This window comes from Leucoraja erinacea, chromosome 4 (genome assembly GCF_028641065.1).
Source record: "Leucoraja erinacea ecotype New England chromosome 4, Leri_hhj_1, whole genome shotgun sequence".
Classification (NCBI taxonomy): domain Eukaryota; kingdom Metazoa; phylum Chordata; class Chondrichthyes; order Rajiformes; family Rajidae; genus Leucoraja; species Leucoraja erinaceus.
Window position 1 is genome coordinate 68,433,593 of NC_073380.1, and position 23,807 is coordinate 68,457,399.

Sequence of the window (23,807 nt, forward strand, 5' to 3'; positions counted from 1 at the left end):
TATGTATGCCAGCATAACCTGGTTCCCATCACCCTGTCTTTCCCCCTTTCCTCCTATCCCCCCCCTTCCCTCCTCCCCCCTCCACTAAACAACTAAAGCAAGCTAACTTTAATTAGAGCACTCTCAATGAACAGTGTGGATAAAACCAGTAGAAGCTGTATTGTAATCGCTGCATTTAGGCTAATCACATTTTGTGATCCATGTGACCGTTTTCTAATTTTGCCTAGAAAGTCTAAAATGAATTACAAATAATTTATGGGATTCTTCTGGTTTATTATGTCGAGGACCAAGCTTACTACAGAAAGAACAAATGAAATGTTAAAACAAAATATTAGGGACCAAGCAGCACCATACTAGTGGAGAGTGCAAAATTAAACCTAAAACTTTTTTTTAGGTGAAGGAATTTTGTGCAGACCAAGGAATTGCTCAGGTGCCTGAGCGAATAATTTAGATTTGTCTTCCCTACAGTGATGGAGGAGAAGGTAAATAGATGAGAGATACTGGGACAATACTTAAAACATAGGCAATGCTCAAAATAGAAGTATCACCTAGTCCAGTTTGAGAATCTCAGAGATTATTGTGGAATGTAGGAATGATAGTCTCAGAGGCTTTGGTTTCAATCATCCAATTCTCCTTGGATATGGGAGTATTGTCAGAGGGTTGAGGTTTGAAAAAATTGCAACCTTATTCTGAAAAGGAAATAGAGTTAAACCAGTATTAAACTGTGGTTCTGATGCAGGGTCTCAATCCAAAACATGGAGCATCCCTTAGTCTGCACAGTTGCTGCTTGACCTGCTGAGTTCTTCCAGCAGTTAGTTGCCACTATAAATTTGGGTGTTTGAACAGAGAAACCATGTAGCATAGGTACACAAATCTTTGAATGTGACTGGCCAAGTTGAAATGACAAACATAATCCTTAGATTTATTAATAGTGGTTTACTGCAGGAAAGCTAGGATGTTATGCTAAATCTTTTATAAAATTGGTTAGGCTTCAGCTGATAAATGCACTTTAGGAAGGATGACAGGGCCTTGGAGAGATAAAATGTTCAAAGTTTTCTGGAGAACATAGGGCTATTACCCTTTGAACAGAGAAGATTGACAGAAGTTTTTAAAGGCATGAAATATTTTGATAGAGAAAATGAATAATAGTCATGGACAGAAAGGCTGTTAAGACAAGGTACATATTTAAGGTAATTGGCAAAGAAACCAAATCAATATTTACAGAGCAATTTGTTTTGATCAAGATTGCATTATCTGAAGGGGTAGCAGAAGTTTGTTCTGTAATAACTTACAAGAGGGAATTGGATAAATAATTGAAGGGGAGAAGTTTGAGTAGTTATAGGAAAAGAGCAAGTCAGTGGGCCTGAGGCAAGATAGGCCAAATGGCTTTCTTCAGTGCTGGATCATTCCCCCAAAAGTAATCCGAAGGAATACTGAATATTTAATGGAATGATTTAGTAGAAATAAAATCAGTGGCCAACTTATAACATACCTTATCCCAAACTTATTAATTAAATAAAAATAGTAGTCACTTAATCCAATTATATTTCAGTAATTGAAAAATTAAAAATTAGCCCCGACAAAATATATTAGTTAAATAAAAATAGTAGCCAAGAGAATTGAATTAAAATTTATTAATGAAATAAAAGGAAGAAATATATTGTGCCTTTGCTGAAATTTATTAATGAAATAAGATCAACAGGAATTATTAAATCAATTATTCAGCAGCAATGAGTGGGTTGGGAGTATTTTTGAATTAATTTATGTAGTGGCATAGATTTTTAAATAATTTGATAGGATAGAGATAGAGAAGGTTTTTCACTGTCATCAAAACCCCAATACCTAATTGAATGATTTATGGGGTCACAGGAAACCGCAAATGCGGGAATTTGGAGTAAAAAAAAACTGTGAAAGAAGCTCTGAACCCGTCTGAAGAAGGGTAGAGCGGTATCTGTGGCGACAGAAGAATGGTTGATTTTTTTAGGTCGAGGCCTTGCATTAGGACTGAGAAAGGTGGAACCAAGAGAGGAGGGGAATGATGATGGGCAGCTGGAACAGGAGCGGGGAGGGTTGAAGTCGGGAGGTCGCAACTGGTGGGTGATAGGCAGATACAGATAAGGAAGAATTGTGGCAGATGGAGTCAGGTTGGTGGGATGCGAGGATGGATGTAGAGACAGAGCATGAGAGGTGAAAAACTAGCACCACAAGAAGCAGCAGATTTTGAGAATTTGATAAGTAAGGAATGTGATACCGTAAGTAGAACCAGATAAGGGAGGGATGTTGGGCAGAGAGAGTCAGTAGAGGGGAGGATAGGAGACTCATTTGGTTTAGTGTATAGGTGTAGGCAGATGGAACCAAGTGGGGGATGGAACCCAGAAAAACTGGGTAATGGAGGATGGAAAAAGAGGGGCAAAAGAAGCCGGGTGAATCAGAAAGATAAAAGAACACAATGAGTGCAGGTAACCTAAAAATGGGAAAATCAATGTTCATGCCATAGAGTAGTAGACTACCCAAGCAGAATGTGAAGTGTTCTGATTGAACATAGAACAAGGAACAGGACAGCACTGGAAAAAGCCCTTCAGTCAACAGTGTCTGTGCAAAATATGATACCAAGTTAAACTAATCTCCCCTGCTTGAATGTGATCTATATTCTATCATTACCTACATATTCACGTGCCAATGTAAAATCCTCTTAAATGAAACTATTGTATATGTTTTCTCCCTTAGCCTGGCAGCATGTTCTATGCACCCACCAGTTTTAATATATAAAAAAACTTTCACTGTACATCTCCCTTAAACTTTCCCCATCTGACCTTAGTATATCTAAGTATTAAGTATTATTATTAGCATATCTTAGTATTTAACAACTTATTGTCTCGTATTTAACACTTCCACCCTTGGAAAAAGGTTTTGACTACCTTTGACTATCTATGCCTCTCATAATTTGATTTACTTCTGTCAGGTCACATAGAAACATAGAAACATAGAATATAGGTGCAGGAGTAGGCCATTCGGCCCTTCGAGCCTGCACCGCCATTCAATATGACCATGGCTGATCATCCAACTCAGTATCCTGTACCTGCTTTTTCTCCATACCCCCTGATCCCTTTAGCCACAAGGGCCACATCTAACTCTCTCTTAAATATAGCCAATGAACTGGCCTCAACTACCTTCTGTGGCAGAGAATTCCAAAGATTCACTACTCTCTGTGTAAAAAATGTTTTCCTCATCTCGGTCCTAAAAGATTTCCCCTTTATCCTTAAACTGTGACCCCTTGTTCTGGACTTCCCCAACATCGGGAACAATCTTCCTGCATCTAGCCTGTCCAACCCCTTAAGAATTTTGTAAGTTTCTATAAGATCCCCCCTCAATCTTCTAAATTCTAGCGAGTACAAGCCGAGTCTATCCAGTCTTTCTTCATATGAAAGTCCTGACATCCCAGGAATCAGTCTGGTGAACCTTCTCTATACTATGGCAAGAATGTCCTTCCTCAGATTAGGAGACCAAAACTGTACGCAATACTCCACGTGTGGTCTCACCAAGACCCTGTACAACTGCAGTAGAACCTCCCTGCTCCTATACTCAAATTATTTTCCTATGAATGCTAACATGCATTCTATAAGATCCTATAGCAAGCAAGATAGATCACTCGATGAAAAAGACGTAGTACGGTCATGGGCAGATTCATGGGTAATTTTCGGCCCTATTTCCGTAACCGGCTTCCGTCTCCGCACCAAAGACCCCATAGCGGAGCAAAGATACTAGTGCGGAGACGGAAGTCGGTTACGGAAACATCCTCGTAAAAATCAAAGTTCTTTGGTAAAAATTTTCTCCTCATTTTCAGAATTATAATTTATTAACACAAACTGTTCCCCCGCAACGTTGATTACACTGCGAATCGGGTCGGGTTACTGAAATGGATGAAAAGAAGGCCCACGTTCCGCTCCGTTGCGAACTACCCGTCAGCCCATTGTATTTAGAAGTAGTGGTCTATCTTGCTTCACTATAGGATCTTTGATTACTGCATAGCAGTTTAAGAAGGAACTGCAGATGCTGGAAAATCGAAGGTAGACAAAAATGCTGGAGAAACCCAGCAAGTGAGGCAGCATCTATGGAGCGAAGGAAATGGGCAACGTTTCGGGACGAGACCCTTCTTCAGACGAAACCCTTCTTCTGAAGAAGGCTTTCGGCCCGAAACGTTGTCTATTTCCTTCCCTCCATAGATGCTGCCTAACCCGCTGAGTTTCTCCAGCATTTTTGGCTAGCTCATTATTGCATAGCTGTCAGGGATCCATCTAAAAAAGTTGAAATAATATTATTGGTAGTTAGGTCCCTTCTCTGCATTGGTAATTAAAGGATACAGTAATTTGTAGTATTGGGTCAAGGATAATGTAAAGTATGTTAGAAGATCACAGCTTTGAATGTAGTGGCAGGAGATGCTCGCCTTATATGGAAGTGAGATATTAAGCATGTGGTTAATAAGTTCCAACAATAGTCTTGGGATGTGAGGGTCTCAGAAGAGTGGTAGAAAGATTTAAAAAATGAAAGGAGGTAACTTAAATGCAGTTATTAGAGAAATAATCTATGGATAGTTGCACTCTGCTGTTATTGGAATCACTGCAGCAGCTTTTAGAAACAATTATAGGTATATATTTTAGGATCTCAGGACTGACTGAAACATTATTAGCTGAATAGTTACATCTTAAGCATGGTAGAGAAGCATAGCAGGTCAGATACGATAAATTGCGTCAGATACAAGAAATGTCATCAATAAACAAAACTTAACAATGACTTTTCCCTCCAAATATGTTGTGGTATAAATTATATGTCATGCTAATTATCAATGCATTATTACTTAGATTGCAGAACAAGATGAAGTAATTCTACAACTCCAGTCAGGCTTAGCAGAGTATCAAATCAATCACGGTCATTCAAATGAAGAATATGTTGGACAAGTTGCACATGTTGATTACTTGGAGAAGGTCAGTTTTGCATTAAATTAATAATAAATCAGAACTCTGTAAGGAATTGAATTTTATTTTAACCTCACAATATTTCCTTGAATTTGTATTTATTGTAGCTTTCATTGCAAATGTAATTGTGAACAAAATAACAGAAGGTTGCAGGACTTCAAAACAAATGCTATTGATTACTCAGGGCTGCCAATTCTCACGCATTGAGCGTGATAATCACGCATTTGAACAAATTCTCACGCTCTCACGCTGATCACAAATTTCTCACGCTCTGTCGCAAGAAATTCTGTGATCAACGAAAATGTCAAAACTCAGATAAACTGCATGGGCCATGGGTGTTGGAGAGCCGGGGCTGCAGGAGGGATGGAAGCAGAACCAGCGGCAGGGACAGATGCGGGGAGCCGGTGCTGGCGAGGGTTTGCGGGGCCGGCGAGTGTTGCGGGGATGGCGAGTGTTTGCGGGATGCGGTGGCGGGATGGCGAGTGTTTGATTGCGGGTGTTTACGGGGCCGGCGAGTGTGTTTGCGTGTGATTGCCGGGCTGGCGAGTGTTTGCGGGATGGCGAGTGTTTGCGGGATGGCGAGTGTTTGCGGGGCTGGCGTGTGATTGCCGGGATGGCGAGTGATTGCCGGGCCGGCGAGTGATTGCCGGGCTGGCTAGTGATTGCCGGGATGGCGAGTGTTTGCGGGGCCGGCGAGTAATTGCGGAATGGCGAGTGTTTGCGGGATGGCGAGTGATTGCCGGGCTGGCGAGTGTTTGCCGGGCTGGCGAGTGTTTACGGGGCCGGCGAGGGTTTGCGGGGCCGGCGTGTGATTGCCGGGCTGGCGAGTGTTTGCGGGATGGCGAGTGTTTGCGGGATGGCGAGTGATTGCGGGATGGCGAGTGTTTGCGGGGCCGGCATGTGATTGCCGGGCGGGCGTGTGATTGCCGGGCTGGCGAGTGATTGCCGGGATGGCGAGTGTTTGCGGGGCCGGCGTGTGATTGCCGGGATGGCGAGTGATTGCCGGGCCGGCGAGTGATTGCCGGGCCGGCGAGTGGTTGCGGGGAGGGCGAGTGTTTGCGGGGCCGGAGTGTTTGCCGGGCTGGCGAGTGTTTGCCGGGCTGGCGAGTGATTGCCTAGCTGGCGAGTCGCTTGCTGCAGCTCCAGCCATGGAGCAGCCTCAGTGCAAGAGTCCCGGGCCGCCAGAGGCGTCGGAAGCATTGCGCCGCTGCTGTGAGTCTCTGTGCCGAAGGGACACTGACTCTCAAAGGGAGGCGGAGAGAGAGAGAGAGGAAGGAGACAGGGGGGAGAGAATGGGGAGAGAGAAGAGGGAGAGAGAGGAGAGAGAGAGAGGAGGGGGAGAGAGATAAGGAGGGGGGGGAGAGTGAGGTGGGAGGGGGGAAGGGTGATAGGAGGGGGGAGGGAGGGGGAGAGAGAGGGAAGAGAGAGGGGAGAGAGAGAGAGAGGGAGAGAGAGAGGGAGAGAGAGAGAGGGAGAGAGGGAAGGAGGGGGAGAGAGAGAGAGAGGGAGAAGAGAGAGAGAGGGCGAAGAGAGAGGGCGGAGAGAAAGGAGAGGGGAGAGAGAGAGAGAGGGGGAGAGAGAGAGAGGGGGAGAGAGAAGAGAGGGTGAAGGATAGAGAGAGAGAGAGAGAGAGAGAGAGAGAGAGGAGACGGGAGAGAGAAGGGTGAGAGGAGAGAGAGGGAGAGACAGAGGGGAGGAGAGTGAGGTGGGAGAGAGAGAGGGGGGAGAGTGAGGGGGAGAGTGAGGGGGAGAGAGAGAGGGCGGGAGGGAGAGGGGGGATAGAGAGGAAGGGCTGCCAACTCCCATGCATTCAGCGTGAGAATCACGTATTTAGCCAAATTCTCACGCTGATCACAAATTTCTCACATTGTCGTGCGAAATTCTGTGATCAATTCAATTCAATTCAATTCAATTCAACTTTAATGTCATCGCACAAATACAAGTATCAGTACAACGAAATGCAGTTTTGCGTCAGTCCGTAGTAGTTGTACATAAAGAAAAACAAAAAAAAAAAAGAAAGAGGGAAGATACAGAATAATCAGGAAATACAGAATGATTAAACAAAGGGGACGGAGGGACCAGAGAAATCTATCGTCGGGACTCCGAGTTCAGCAGTGTGATTGTGTTGTTGTAGAAGCTTTTCCTCATCCTACTAGTACGTGACCTGAGGCTCCTGTACCGCCTCCCTGATGGGAGGAGGGCAAACAGTCCATGGTTGGGGTGTGAGGGGTCTTTGATGATCTTCCCAGCCCGTCTCAGACACCGTTTTCGGTGGAGGGCATCCATGGCAGGGAGCGGGGCACCGATGATGTGCTGCGCGGTTTTCACCACCCGTTGTAGTGCCTTCCTGTCCGCAGCAGTGCAGCTGCTGTACCATACCGTGAAGCAGGTGCTCAGGATACTCTCTATGGTACAGCGGCAAAAGTTGGTCAGGATCTGGGGGGACAGGTGGGCTTTCTTGAGCCTCCGCAGGAAGTAAAGGCGCTGCTGTGCCTTTTTGATCAGCTTGGAGGTGTTGAGGGACCAGGACAAGTCCTCCGAGATATGCACTCCGAGGAATTTATAGCTGGAGACGCGCTCCACCTCAGTCCCGTTTATATGGATGGCGGTATGACTGCCTCCTCTGGTCTGCCTGAAGTCAACAATAATCTCCTTCGTCTTTTTAGAGTTGAGGACGAGGTTATTGTTGGCACACCAGGCTGTCAGGTGCTGGATCTCCTCCCTGTAGGCTGACTCATCGTTGTCGCTGATCAGTCCTACTACCGTGGTATCGTCAGCAAACTTAATAATGGCGTTGGATCCGTACTTTGGGATGCAGTCGTGGGTGAAGAGGGAGTAGAGGAGAGGGCTGAGCACACAGCCCTGTGGCACTCCGGTGTTCAGTGTTATAGTGGAGGAGGTGAGGTTATTGACCCTAACAGACTGTGGTCTGTTAGTGAGGAAGTCCAGTGTCCAGTTGCAGAGGGAGGTGGAGATGCCAAGTCCACTGAGTTTGGTGATCAAGCTGGCTGGGATGACGGTGTTGAAGGCAGAGCTGAAATCAATGAACAGCAGCCTGATGTAGGAGTTGTTGTAGTCCAGGTGGGTCAGGGCAGAGTGTAGGGCCGCCGATATGGCGTCCTCTGTAGACCTGTTGGTCCGGTAGGCAAACTGGTGGGGGTCCAGTGTGGGGGGGAGGCAGGCTTTGAGGTGAGCCAAGATCAGCCGCTCAAAGCACTTTGCAATGACAGGGGTGAGTGCCACTGGGCGGAAATCGTTGAGACTCCCTGTAGCTGACTGTTTGGGCACTGGCACGATGGTTGATGTCTTGAGGCAAGTGGGGACAACACCCTGGGCCAGTGAGAGATTGAAAATGTCGGCGAGGACTGGGGATAGTTGTCCAGCACATGCCCTAAGCACCCGGCCAGGGATGCCATCGGGGCTGGCAGCTTTGCGCTCATTCACCTTGCTCAGTGCATCTTGTACAGCAGAGGTGGAGAGGCTGAGAGGTTGTTCATTCGGGGGTGGAGCAACTTTAATGGCTGGGGTTTTGTTGTCCCGATCAAAGCGAGCATAGAAGTGGTTTAGCTCATCAGGCAGGGTGTCGTTGTCTGGGGGAGGGGTGTTAACTTTCTGATAATCGACAAGGGATTTGATTCCTTGCCACATGCGCCTGGGGTCAGAGTTGTTTTGGAAATGCTCCTCAATCCGCCGTTTATGATTGAGTTTAGCAGTCCTAATTCCCATTTTCAGATTGGCCATGGATGAGCTGTATCCCTCAGCGTCGCCAGATCTGAAAGCGGCATCGCGAGCCTTCAGTAGGAGTCTGACCTCCCTGCTCATCCACGGCTTCTGGTTAGGGAAGGTCTTTATCTCCTTGTGGGTAGTGACATTATCGATACAGAATTTTATATAGTCCAGAACTGTTGAGGTGTACGAGTTGATGTGCACTTGTGAATTGAAGGTGGACTGAGTAGCAAAGAGACTCCAGTCTGTCTGCTGAAACTGCTCCTGTAAGTCAGAGACAGCCCCCTCAGGCCAAACCTTCACTGTCCTCATGGTAGGTTTCACACGTCTGATCAGAGGTGTGTATTTGGGGAGCAGGAACAGGGAGAGGTGGTCAGACTGTCCAAGGTGGGGGAGGGGGAGGGCTTTGTAGGCTTCAGTGATATTAGTGTAAACTAAGTCCAGAACATTGTTTCCTCTGGTTGGGCAGGAAACATGCTGATGGAACCTGGGGAGTACAGTTTTAAGGTCGGAGTGGTTGAAATCACCCGCAACAATAAATGCCCCCTCTGGGTGGGCAGATAGATGTTTGCTGATGGCAGCTTGCAGCTCTTCCATTGCTAGCCTGGCATTAGCGTCCGGGGGAACATAGACTGCAGTGATAACAGTTGATGTGAATTCCCTGGGCAAATAGAAGGGCCTGCACTTTAACATCAGGTATTCCAGGTCAGCAGAGCAGTGACTACCAATCTTAACAGCGTCCGTGCACCATGTATTATTCACATAAATGCATAGTCCGCCGCCCTTGGTCTTATCGGAGTCCTCCACTGATCTGTCGGCCCTGAAGACAGTGCGTCCCTCCAGCTCAATGGCGTTGTCTGGGATGTTGTCCTTGAGCCATGTTTCAGTGAATACCATGGCGTTGCAGTCGGCGATCCTTCTGTGTGTGGTGATCCGCAGCCTTAGTTCATCTATTTTACTCACCAAGGACCGGACATTCGCGAGGAAAATGCTGGGCAGAGCTGGCTGGTGAGGATTTGATTGCAGCCTAGCTCGATGGCCTCCCCGCTTCCCACGCCTTTGTTTGCGGTCCCTGCGCCGCCTCCGGACACTTCCTGTCGGGGGCGCGGACCCGCTAGACCACGGTGTCCTGGTGATCTCCGGCGGCAGTTGAAAGTCGCTTCTGGTGCGCGTTGTGCAGAGACGGCCGAGCTCCAGGAGCTCCTGACGGCCGTACAGAGTCTTCGCTCCAGTGCTCCGGGCGAAAACTAAGGTAATTATTAACAGGAAAAAAACTAACTTACAAAAACTACGGAGACGCAGAGCCTCGCGTTGTGCACGCGACGCCATCTTGATCAACAAAAATTTCAAAACTCATATCAACTGCATGGGGAGAGAGAGAGAGGGAGAGGGGGAAGAGAGGGGGATAGAGATGAGATAATAGAGAGGGGGAGACACACACTTAACACAATTTAACGTGGGAGAGAATAACATAATAGAGATATAGAGAGAGATGGAGAGGGGGAGAGAGAGAGAGGGAGAGAGAGAGGGAGAGGGGGAGAGGGAGAGGGGGGAGGGGGAGGGGGGACACACACAGAGGCAGGGCTGCCAACTCTCACGCATTGAGCGTGAGAATCACGTATTTCGCCAAATTCTCACGCTGATCACAAATTTCTCACGCTCTGTCGAAACTCATATCAACTGCATGGGCCATAGGTGTTGGAAACAGAAGCAGCGGCGGGGACAAAAGTGGACAGGGAGCGGGGCTGGCGAGTGTTTGTCGGGCTAGCGAGTCGCTCACTGCAGCTCCGGCCATGGAGCAGCCTCAGTGCAAGAGTCACAGGCCATTGATGGCATTGGAAGCATTGTGCCGCTGCTGTGTTAGTCTCTGTACCAAATTCGCCCAGGTAACCGGCATGGTTCAGTCTGCGGCTCGGTGCATCCTGGAGGACAACCAGTGGCTGCTGGAAGTAAGTACCAAGCACTGGGTAGAAACGGTGGAAGATAGTGGACTTAAAATGGGAGTGGTTGGAGAAAGCATCCTGCTTGCCTGCTAGATTTGCACTTACTGTAACTGCAGGAAAAATGTTCCCGAAGTTGGGGGATTTCAGAACCTGGGGTCACAGTTTAAGAATAAAGGGTAGGCCAGTTAGGACTGAGATGAGGATAAACTTTCTTCACGCAGAGAGTTGTGAATCTGTGGAATTCTCTGCCACAGAAGGCAGTGCAGTCCAATTCACTGGATGTTTTCAAGAGAGAGTTACATTTAGTTCTTGGGGCTAACAAAATCAAGGTATATGGGGAAAAACAGGAAAGAGGTACTGATTTTAGATGAATACCATGATCATATTGAATGGCAGTGTTGGCTCGAAGGGCCAATGGCCTATTCCTGCACCTATTTTCTATGTTTCTATGCTTGAGTATATGGCAATAAAACTCGATCACTTGATTTTGAAGCATTCATGCATGGTGGAGGTATAATGTAGTCATAGAGTGATACAGTGTGAAAACAGGCCCTTCGGCGCAACTTGCCCACATCCGCCAACATGTCCCAGCTACGCTACCTGCTTTTCGTCCATACCTCCAAACATGTCCTATCCATGTATCAGTCTAACTGTTTCATAAATGTTGGGATGGTCCCTGCCTCAACCACCTCCTCTGGCAGCTTGTTCCATACACCCATCACCCTTTGTGTGGAAAAAGTTACCCCTTAAAAAGTTACCTCTTAAAGTTACTTCATACAAAAAACATTGAAATCATACTTCTACGATGCACTAAAACATGATTTTAATACTTCAAATTTCAAAAAGTCCCTGCCTGGGAGGGGGACACCCTACATTCACACCCTCTCCCCACTTGGTTGCTCCCAAGGCCAGTGATCAATGATCGCTCAGCCTCCCCACTTTCAAAAACGCTCCGCAGACCCTGGTTCAGACAGAGAACACTGCCAGATGTGAGAGGGGAACTGAGGCCTGTTGTCCATGATGTCTGGATCCCAATGCTCAGCACTTCATGTTTCACAGTTGGCTAATGTTATTGATTTGTAATTAGCCTGATTTGTAATTAGTTGACAAAACCTTAATTAATTAATCTGGAATATCCAGGGGGATGGGATAAGTGTAATATTAAAATGACATGCAAGGTGTCAGGCTGTATGTCACAACATACACCCCGATAACCCATTATTTCCTTCAGTTAAATATTGGGAAGGTGGCACTATTGTCATTTGCCACTCAATTATTATGTTTGCTTACCTCAATGACTATTTCTAATCCCCCCCCCCCTTAATTCCTTTGACAGATTGAATAGAAATGTCCCCAATCTTGTTGTTTTATTAATTGAACGCGTAGAGCAGTGGAAACAAAAATTTGCCCTTTGTACATATTAACTGTAATGTAATAATGTATGCATGTTGGTAGGTGCAATCAAAACAAAGATATTTTTATTATTGTTGTGTTATGAATACCACAGAAAATATGATGTACTTTTAAGATCACATTTAATAGAATAATATTGCTTAAATATATAGTTATTGGACTTTGCATTTCGGAAAAGTCCCAGCTGAGAGGAAGACAGCAAAATACTGAAAATATTGGGGGTGCAAATGACTTCAGGACAGTTTGTTAGGAAAATGAAAGAAATGGTAACAGAATACTTATACAGCTGAGTGAGTATAATTTTATGGATGAGAAATTGTGTTCAACCAATTGATGACTTCTTTGACAAAGTACCTAGCATGTTAGATAACAAGGAAGCCAATGAATGTAGCAAATTTTGTTATCCAAAATGTTGTCTGTGAAGTGTTCTATAAAGGATTACTGGATTAGATAAGCACCTGTGGACTTGACCATAATAGGTTAATTCCAGGGGGTCAGATATGGGGCTTTAGGTGTGGGCCAGATATATTGTCAGTGCAAAGGGGCTAGGAGCAAGGCATCCAGAGTCAAGGTCTGGAATAGTACTAGGTGTGCAGTCACAGGGGAGTGTTCAGCACTGGGAACCTAAGCAGGTATGCAGCTGTGAGCAGGGTGGAATAGGGGGCCAGGTGTAAGGCTGGACTCAGGGACATGAATGAGAGAAGGTATGCAACTGGAGTCAGGGCAAGGAGTAGTACCAGGTGTGCAGTGAGACCCAGGTTGGTCAACATTAGCCAAGTGTTTGATTTTAACCTGATTTCCATACATGAATACACTAAGATCATTCATGTGCTGTAAGTGTTGATCAGAGCCTGGGTCCTACTGTGGAATGTAATTAGGAATGTAATTTAGTCTAACCTTATTCATAGCTAATCCAATTTAAAGCATATATATTGCATTCAAGTGTAAGTTAAAAGACTCACTACAATATGCACCCTATTGCACAATTTCAGGCTGAGAAATGCAAAGGTTCCATACGAATGGGAGGGGGGGACACACTCTTATCTTTCCAATATTGGTTTAATTCTTTGAAGAAAATAAATGTTGGTATATTGTGCATCATTTTTGACATCAAAGCTTGTCCAAGGTGTTTTGATGAAAGGTTTTCATCTTTGACTCCACGAGGGCTCTGAATGAAAGGGATTTTGTTTAAATTTGTTTCAATCTGATTCTAGGTGGAGTAGAGCATAATATTGATTGGTTTACAATGCAGTGCAAGTCAGCCTTATGTTGACATTTGTCAGTTGTTACCTTCATTGAAAGTGACGTAGCAATGATGTCCTCCACACCCACGCCTACAACAAAAATAATAGCCACAATTCTCATTGCTGCCACTCCTGGCATGTTACATAGAAACATAGAAAATAGGTACAGGAGGAGGCCATATGGCTCTTCGAGCCAGCACCGTTATTCATCGTGATCATGGCTGATCGTTCCCAATCAATAACCATTCCTGATTCCACTAGCCCCTAGAGCTCTATCTAACTCTCTCTTAAATCCATCCAGTGATTTGGCCTCCACTGCCCTCTGTGGCAGGGAATTCCACAAACTCACAATCTCTGGGTGAAAAAGTTTTTTCTCACCTCAGTCTTAAATGGCCTCCCCTTTATTCTAAGACTGTGGCCCCTGGTTTTAGAATTCTAGTAGGAGCAGAAATATATTTTTAAATAGATCAGATGTGTTTGTGTAATTCATGACAAAAGTGACACTTATTCCAGAAATTTGACCTATTTATGTAATAGGTGTTATGTGAGTATGATTAATTTTATAATATTCATAGGAGTGATACTGAGCAGTTGTAACCAGCAAACGATTTTACATCCTGCTTCATTTTCCTTCTCATTGAATTACTCTCTTTAATTGTGAAGTAATTAAGGCAGAATGTAAATGGTGTGGCCAATGCATCGAGTTGGTTTTAGCTACTTCCAATATCTCACATTGCATCAAACTATAACAACTCACTTAAAGAAATCTTATATTTTTAGATCAGACATTGATAAAATGAATAATTTTATCATGGTTTTGCACCGGCATTAGTCTCCTAATGATTATATTTAAAATCATTATGCCTATTACAAAAAAATGTAAAGATATTTATTGCTTGTTTAATAGCTATATTTTTACAATTGGTATCTACTGATGGCTTGCACAATGTTATTACCAAAATGGTGGTCGACATCTTGTGTGATGTTTCCTTTTTCTGTTTTTTTTCATGTTTTATCTTGTGGTTGACAGGAACTTGAGTCGGTAAAAAATGTCTGTGATGAAAAAATCAATAGACTCGGAGAATGTGAACGAACCATACTCGATCTCAGAGCAGAAATAACTAAATCTGAAGATGAACGAAAGAAATGTGTACTTGAAGTGGAGAAACTTGACAAAGCCTCGAAAACCCTTCAACTGAATGCAGCAGGCTCTGAAAATAAACACAACCTGGAACTTGAACAAATATTAAAGCAAATTACCCAACTTGAAAATGACCTTGCAGATTCTCAGAAAAGCTGCAATCAAATGGATCAGGTCTGTTTACACATATGATAAAGACAATTATTAAAATGCTCATTGCAACTTCAGTGAAGGACCAATACACAGTAAATCCATAATTTTGCTAATCTGCAGATTACAGTGACTGATTAGGATCTCCAAGAATATTTGCAGTGGATTTGATTTTCTAAGGTATAAGGAAAAAAAACTGATTTAATTTCAGAGACAAAATATTTATTTTGCTACTAATTCAGTTAAGATTCAATAGTGGCGCTAATTTAGCCAGAGTATGTCAGATATTTTATGAGTTATTTGGTCTCAGGCTTTCTTGGGTATTGGGCCTTGCTAGCCTGGCACCTCATACAGGGTTGCCACCTGATATCATTCACACCAATACTTAACAACTTCAGATAAAGATGACAGTTAAAAGTGCTGGAGAAACTCAGCGGGTGCAGCAGCAGCTATGGAGCAAAGGAAATAGGCAACACTTCGGGCTGAAACTCTTCTCCAGACTGATGTAGGATGGGCGGGGTGGGGAGAAGAAAGGAGAAAGGAAGATGAGGAGCCAGAGGGCTGAGGGAGAGCTGAGAAGGGGAGGAGACAGCAAGGGCTACCGGAAATTGGAGAAGTCAATGTTTATGCCGCTAGGGTGCCCAAACTGCCCAAGCAGAATATGAGGTGCTGGATGGCCAATGTTCTAGGTCTAGGTATTGCACATTCTGGAAAACAGCAGTTGGTCTCAGTTAATCCAAACGTGATGGCCAGAGGTTCAAATCTAATTAAGCTTCAAGCCTCATTTAAGTGCTGCCAATACAGGCAGCTCTCATTGGTCTCCTTTATAGCTCAGCAGTCAAATGCAGGAGCTTGGATAGCTGTCTTGTAGAAATGCCCTTTAAATATAAACAGCGACCATTTGAAAACAAAATTGATGTTTAAAAGCATTGTTTTTAACGTTTGAGCCTGTAAATAGGTGGGGAACGCATTACAGAAGCTCTGCTTCAATCTCAAAATTGCAGGATCCTGTAAGTAGACTTTGAATATGGTTAAAATGGCCATAATTTAATATCTTCGATCAAACCACGATAACGTCCCAGCAGGGACGGACTCCTTGTGAAGTTTTTTCCTCTTTCTGATGTTCTCACTGCCTTTATTTTTTTGAAACAAACTTTTAGTCAGTTCTCTTTTATTATATATATGGAATAGTTTTGGATTCTGTATATGGTTATTTATGATAGGGAAACATGGATTTACATTTGAAAAGTAAAGGAAGACATTATGTACTTTCCAAATGTGATTGTTGGTGTTAATGCTTTCATATTATCATAGTGAAGCAAATATGGTCAAAAACAATAAAATTAAATATAAAGAGAAAACATTTGAAATGCCCAGTTCAAAATGAGAAACCTTACTGATCTGAGTGGTGCAAAGTATTTTTATTAAAGGAAAAAATGAAAAGTTAAGATTTAAATAATCCAATTGAGAACCCAGTATAATTAAAGATGAATATTAAAGTGTATTGGTGTTTTTATGCTCTTTACTCAATGTCTTTAGTTATCAATTAGCTAAGAGAATAGGGCACTGATTAGAAATATAGAGTATAAAATAGGAAGAGGTAACATTCCACAAAGGAATTGCAGCGCCTGGTTTTACCATGTTTTTTGTGCTCAGTAGGCATGCAGATTTTAGATTGCCTATTGCCAGGGCCTATGACACAATTGAGAGCCAGTTTAAAGCAGCAAAATCTGTCCTGAATCTATGCCATTCGTCTTCATGGTGATGCCACAGAGCAATGATGGATGTCCTTGCTATAAAAATAAGACAAAAGAACTGTGTAGAGATTACTCCTACCCAGCGTGTTACAGAAAGGTGCATCTGTAACATAAATTGGTGAGGTTTAGGTAAAGTACATATATTCTTCATGTGGGATTACTCATCATTTACAGCAGAACATTTGTAGCAGCTAGATCCTCCAAGACTAGATCAGTCTAGACAGTCGTGGTACTTCTGAGTGCATTCCGGTTTGACCTGATGGCGTGAGATTTCATGGGGTCCAGAAGCAATTCTGCAATCAAAACATTCCTTCTGCACTGTATATCATTGATCTACCAATATTGGTAGGCCTATGCTGCCAATTGCATAGGGATACATAGGCTTGAATAAGAGAATATTCTTATGAACCATCCTGGGCATAATTAACCATTTGATTTTGAAAGACTTGTGTCTTTTAATTTTTGAAATAGTATTGCTCTGTGCTGAAGAGAACATTAATACAGTACATTTAATTCCTGCTGTTATAGGCAATATGGAAAAGAGATCAACTCCTACAGAAATTAGAGGCCGAACTCCAGGAATCCAAGGAACATATCAAAGAGAAAATGTCTGAGGTGAAAGATTTGGACAGCGTAGTAGCAGACCTGCAAGTAGAGCTACAGGATTTGCAGACTCACAAGATTCAGACTGAAAGAGAAAATACAGCACTAAGAACTGATGTTCAGCAGTTGAACCAGGAGCTACACACTTTCCATCAACAATACAGAGAGAAGGGTAGGCTTTACTGGAATAAAATACATATCATTTCAAATAGTTCAATAGCTGTGCCTACTGTAGTTTGCAAGTTACCTTTGTATACAACATTGATGTTAAGAAGTCCTCATGTAGATTATAGCGTTATGACAAGTAATTAGCCAGCTATGTGAATTTGCCACTTTAATTGATCATCCTTAAATATAAGCACACTCAAGAATTGATACAAAGGGAAATTGATTTAATTTAGTTATTCAAAGTACTATATTAAACTAGGAGGGGTGGGGAAGGGTGAAGTATTTTAACATATTGCCTGTTTTTTTGAAATGCATGGCGACTAACACCCTTCTGCACTATTCCTGTCATGTATTTTAAGAGATTGCAATATTGATAAAACACTTATAGATGCCATCATACAAATTTTAAATAATATTTGAATAATATGATAATCTCAAATGATGCACACCAATATAATTTCAGAAATGCTTTACATAATCACATTCAGTTGCAACCACCTTTTATTGATCCCTCTTTAATTATAAGCACATTTGAAATGTTTACCAAGAGAAATCAATTTTTATTAAAAGTAACTATATTTCACAATTTTACAGATTGCTCATTTCTGCTGCTTCACACACAGCCAAGACCTTAGTCCTGACATAGACACAAAAAGCTGGAGTAATGCAGTCTCGACCCGAAACGCCACCCATTCCTTCTCTCCAGAGATGCTGCCTATCCCGCAGAGTTACTCCAGCTTTTTGTGTCTATCTTTGGTTTAAACCAGCATCTGCAGCTCCTTCTTACACACTTAATCCTGAGACCACACTGATCACTGGCACATTATTTACTTACTGAGCTCATCGATCCCCTCATGTTCCCAATTGTTGGGAGAATTCAACAAAACATACTGTATCATGATCAACCAGTAAGCCACAGCCAGATTTTTACACAGTTGCAGAAGTTGAATTTGGCCTTGGTTGGAAATCTGACCTCATTTGCAGTGGCTTTATGTTTCTATTTGTAAATCCTCAATCCCCTGTATAGACTGGGAAAATGATGGAAACGTAACAACTTTATGAATAGCATGACTGAACTTGTGGCCTATTTATGCCCAGATGACATTTCCCCATGGCATTTCTTTCTGCACTTCGTACATCATGCCACCTTACATCAGTTAAGTTTTTAACCCAAATGCCAAATTTAACCTAATCTACAAACATGTGTCAAATTCTGGCAAAAGCGAGAAACAATGAACTGCAAGTGCTAGTTAATACAAAAAGGGCACAAAGTGCTGGAGTAACTCAGCAGGTCAGGCCGCATCTCTGGAGAACATGGACAGGTGATTGCCCCGGATGTCTCCGGCCGCCCCCAGGTGGGGATGGTCCAGTGGGGGTTAGGCAGCGCTTGCCGCGCCGGGGACCCGAGTTCAATCCTGGCTGTGGATGAGGCACGGGTCTGTGCGCATGCAGCTGCCGAGAAAGTCTCTCCACAGGTCCAGTCTCTCCCATCTCCCACTCACATCTGTCCCCTTTCTCTTGCTGTTACACCCCGCTCTCCCACTACCTGGCTCCACCGTTCCTCAGATTCAATATATTTTTACACATAAATTATGAATAAAGATAAGAATTCATACACAGTTTATACATCCAGTACATCATTCGCTTTTTCTTTATCGCGAATGACCTTTGACAAATCCCATGATTCCTTGCGTTTTTCGGAATACCAAACTCGCTAATACTCTGGCCAGTGCCGATCACACTGCTGTCAGAGTGGGGTGCATGGGTACTTACTTTGAGCAATGAACTAAGTTAATTGCCTCAAATCTAGATGTACTGTGGTCTTTGATGGCTGCCAATGGAAAGGAAAATAGGATGAAAGTAATTGTGGATAACCAATCAGCTATTGCTAGAAGAACACAAAAGGGAAAAAGGATCCAGAAGGGTCTCGACCCAAAAAATCAGTCCACAGGCCCACAACCAGCACGGATAAGACGCACCAACCCCAGCTCAACTCCGTCTGCCCCACCGAGCCAACCGACAGCCCTGGACCGACGGGACACCTGCCTGGAGCAGCGGGCCCACAGCCAGGGCAGAGAAGTCCCGAGGAACCCAGTCCCAGACAGGCCGAGGACCGCCAGCCATACCCCCCGCCCCACCCAGCGGCCGCCAGCTAACCCCCCCGGCGCCGGCGAAAGCCGAGCACCAGCCATCAACGGGGTCAGACACAAAGCACTGTAACAACTCAGCTGAACAGGCAGCATCCCTGGAGAAAAGGAATGAATGAAGTTTCAGATCGAGACCCTTCTCCAGCAATGTTGCCTGACCTGCCGAGCCACTGCAGCAACCCGTGTGCATCCCTGCAGATGAATGGCGCTCGGCCCCCGCCGGCACCGAGGGGGCCAACTGGTAACCACTGGACAAGACAAGAGGCGCAGCTGATGATGTCCCTGGCCTGCTGGGGCAACCCCGGGTGCATCCCTGAGTCAGATGAATGGCGCAACCGAGGTGGGACAGGCCCCCCGCCGGCGGCAGCGCTCTCCCCCCCCCCCCCCCCCCCCCCCCCCCCCCACCTTGCCTGCCTTGAATGCTTACTGCAAGTGACCTATGACCTGGGCATGCACAGTCTCAATACCGAACTCACTTATTCAACACCATGCCTTGACCCAGAAATCAATATAATAGAGGGAGTACAAGCGAGGTTCCAATGTATATAATGCACTGGATTGCAGGGGGGCTTTCCAGTCCAGTGGGAGTGAAAACTTTGGCAGGCAGAAAGTTGGAGTGTCAGGTCGTTGATTTTTTTTTTTATTACTTAATTTTTTTATAAAACGCCAACATTTTGGAATGAAATCAGGCAATGGCAATTAATGCATTTATTTAAGCAAAGCCAGCCCAATCCAACCTAAACCATGGGACTTGTCAATTTTTAATTCCTATCGAGACCCAATCCTGGCTCATATGCCTGGATCCTGCCTGGTCCCAAAATTATTGTGGAGACTGGAAATTTGAAGAAAAAGACAGAAATGCAGGAGCTTCACTGCAACGAAGGAGAGAAAAATGGAGTTGAGAATTCAGGTCAACAGCCTTTCAAGAGAAGTTCAAAATTTCAACCATCTGAAACATAGGGCCCTGCCTTCCACTTCAACTCAATGGCATTCAAAGCTGTTGTTCTTACTGAATGTTCCTGAATAGATTTAGCATTTACCAACATTCAAAACTATCCAGCACCTGTTAAAGTATAAAGATAATTAAGAATCCGAGGAATAAAGAAGAATTTAATTATTTGTAATTAATGTTTCTGAGAGTGAGTGGACGAGTATTAGTCCAATTATATTTTTACAAAATAAGTTAATTCTTCTTTATTCTTCTAATTCTTATTTTTATATTTTAACAGTTGAAAACACTTAAAAACAAATACAAATAAGTTGAAGGAAGAGACCCAACCCAAAATGTCACTTGTCCATTCCCTCACCAGATGCAGCCTGCTCTGCTGAGATCCTCCAACACTTTGTGTTGTGTTCACAATTCCAGCGCCTGATTTTCCTGTGTCTCCAAAAACCATTTAAACTAATTTTATTAAAATTTCTGCCTAGCTTATTCCTGATAGATGATCGGTCCTATCATTTTAATGGGCCCACTGTAGAGTCATAGAGTGTTAGTGTTGAAACAGGCCCGTCGGCCCAACTTGCCCACACTGGCCAACATGACCCAACTACACTCCTCAAACTCAACAGCGATAAAACAGAATTCCTCCTCATAGGCTCCAAATCCACACTCAGCAAAATCAATAACCCCACTCTCACCATCGACAGCACCACTGTCTCCCCATCTCCCCAGGCACGCAACTTTGGGGTGATCTTTGATTCCACCCTCTCCCTTGAGCCTCACATCCGCCATGTCATTAAAACCTCCTTCTGTTACCTCCGCAACATCGCCAAAATCAGACCCTCTCTAACACCTCCCGCTGCTGAAAGACTCATCCATGCCTTCATCTCCTCCCGACTGGACTACTGCAACTCACTTCTCCTTGGCATCAGCTCCACCTACATCAACCGACTCCAACTGGTCCAGAATGCAGCTGCCCGACTCATCACCCACACCAAATCCTGGCATCACATCACTCCAGTCCTCAAACAACTTCACTGGCTTCCCATCTCCCACCGGATCACCTACAAAATCCTGGTCCTCACCTACAAAGCCCTCCACCATCTGGCCCCCCCCCATATCTCACTGACCTCCTCTCCCCCTACCAACCCTCACGGTCCCTCAGATCCACATCAGCCGGTCTCCTCTCCATGCACAAATCCAACCTCCGCAGTTTTGGGGACAGAGCCTTCTCCAGGGCAGCTCCCAGGCTCTGGAACTCCCTCTCCCAACTGATCCGCAATTCCGTGTCCCTCACCATCTTCCAGTCCCGCCTCAAGACCCATCTCTTCACCTCTGCCTATCCTTAGCCCCACGTCCCCCTCCCTTTTCATCTGTGCTTGAATTGCCTCATATTGTGTTTTGAATTGAATTCTGTCTTTAATTTGTGTACTAGTCATGTCTCTACTATTTATTTCATTCCGCTTACATGTTTTTCCTCTACTTGCTAAATTTTTGTAAGGTGTCCTTGAGACTCTTGAAAGGCGTTCATAAATAAAATGTATTATTATTATTATTACACTCGTTACCAGGTACTTGTACCTGGTCTCAACTGATGCAGTCGCAAAAGGCAGATTTCCCTGCCTGAGTGTTGAGGAGTCAATGGATGCTGGTTCTACTCTGATAGACTCAGGGGCTGATGAGTACAGTGCAGGTGTGCTGGAGGTTAGAAGGTTGTGTTGCAGAATACACCCAGGAACAGCCCAGTGGCATGTTTATTTGCCAGGACATTTTGGGGGACAGTTCTTGACAGAACATCAACACCATTAACTTTCTTGTCTTTCTAATGATAGTGATAAACATCCTGAGTATTTCCAGTATGTCCTGTCTATGCCCCCCTAATTAGACGATAAACATACAAATAGAATTGTTAGATTGCTATTGAAAAACGATTTTTGAAGCTGCTTTCATATCCAAATTATATGTTTTCTGGCCTTTCTTTTCCAAGGCCAGAGGGTGGTGAGTATATTGAATGAGCTGGCAGAGGAGGTAATTGGGGCAGGTACAATAACAATCTTTAAAATACACTTGGATATACTGTATACATGGATAGAAAATGTTTAGAGGGAAATGGGCCAAATGGGGTTAGCATAAATGGAGCATCTTGGTTGGCATGGATGAGTTTCGCTGAAGGGCCTGTTTCGTGCTGCATGTCTCATGATTAGGTGAGGTGCCCTGTCAGGTTCATTGGTGACTCTCTTGTGTCGATATTCCTGATTTTGGGATCCGCACATGGAGAAACATCTCTGTCTGGCCTAATCTAACAAACCTACGGCCTTTCTGGGAGAAGGAAGCTCCTTATTTTCTTATCTGGTGCTGATTTTCACAAAGCTTTGTTTAGATCAACTTAAAGTGGAACATGACAGGCTGAATTGATCTAACACCTGTTCGTTGTATCTTCTCCATTCAAGATAATGATTTGACATTTGGCTTTTCCTGTACTAACATTTGATTTCAGATAAGTATCTGGATGTTGTATTGATTTAGAATTGTTGTGCACAGGAAATTGTTTTTCAGAAAGTAAAATAGTTTCACTTTTACATTTCTTAATTCGTGAATGTACTTCCTGGAAATATTACCTGTTAGAAAGGCAGGGTGAAAACATATGAGAAAATGCCTTTTAACAAGAATCTATTATTGATCTTATATCAAAAGAATATGTTTGACACAAGATTACTTGCCAGTCTGAACACCAGGTACACTATAATAGCCCTAGGCAGTTGTAAGGCTGCCAAAGGGATTATAAGTAAAGCATGATACTATTGCTGCCTGTGTACTAAAACCAGCTAAGGTGAAATAGAGAATCAAAACTAGACTGCAGGTGCTGGAAATCTAAAATAAAAACAGAAAATGCTGGAAATACTCAGCCGGTCAGGCCACATCTGAGGGAAGAGAAAGAGAGTTAACGTTTCAAATCGATGACTACATCAGAATGTTAGGCAAGAATTTGGTTAAAGATCAGGCCAACATATAGCATTGAGGTGCTAATGAACAGTTTTGTAATCTTTTGTTTACAATAAACAGTTGGGAAATATTTAAAACATTTTGATAATTCTCCATTTTGACTACAAATGATTCATATTACATCATTGCTTTGTTAAAGAAAATATTCCTCCAACTCGATTACCTATAAAGACATGTAACTTGTTTGTAATTAAATGGAGGGAGACATTCTGAGATTTGCTGTGCCCTCTTTAGGGTGCAGACTGACTGACAAAATAACTGCACATTGACATTGTGAGTACACTGCACCAATGATCCTAGCTCTAGGATCTTTGCACTGCACTCTTGTAGGGCCTCATTATATTGATGCCTGCACTGAGCTAATGAAGCCAGAGAAATGGTAAAGATGAGGAGTGGGGGCTCGGAAATGTCATTAAAGAGGAATAGTAAGAAGGGTCTATATCTGAAATGTCACCCATTCCTTCTCTTCAGAGATGCTGCCTGTCCCTCTGAGTTACTCCAGCTTTTTGTGTCTCCTGAGCTAATGATGCTTGGTTACAGTAGTCTAAAGCCGTTTGGGGGGGTTGGGTGCATTGAAGAAAAGAGAGGGCATTGAAATT

The 23,807-nt window shown here is 43.9% G+C and overlaps 1 protein-coding gene across 7 annotated transcripts in view; it reads left to right on the forward strand.

Annotated features, from left to right (window-relative positions):
• The window catches only part of LOC129696527 (putative leucine-rich repeat-containing protein DDB_G0290503), a 402,087-nt gene that overhangs the window by 247,221 nt on the left and 131,059 nt on the right, over positions 1-23,807 (forward strand). For all 7 annotated transcript variants that reach the window (XM_055634522.1, XM_055634523.1, XM_055634521.1 and 4 more), the window contains 3 exons: positions 4,860-4,982; positions 14,330-14,614; positions 16,876-17,122. In XM_055634522.1, coding sequence (XP_055490497.1) covers positions 4,860-4,982; positions 14,330-14,614; positions 16,876-17,122 — 655 coding nt within the window. The remainder of the gene's footprint in view (positions 1-4,859; positions 4,983-14,329; positions 14,615-16,875; positions 17,123-23,807) is intronic.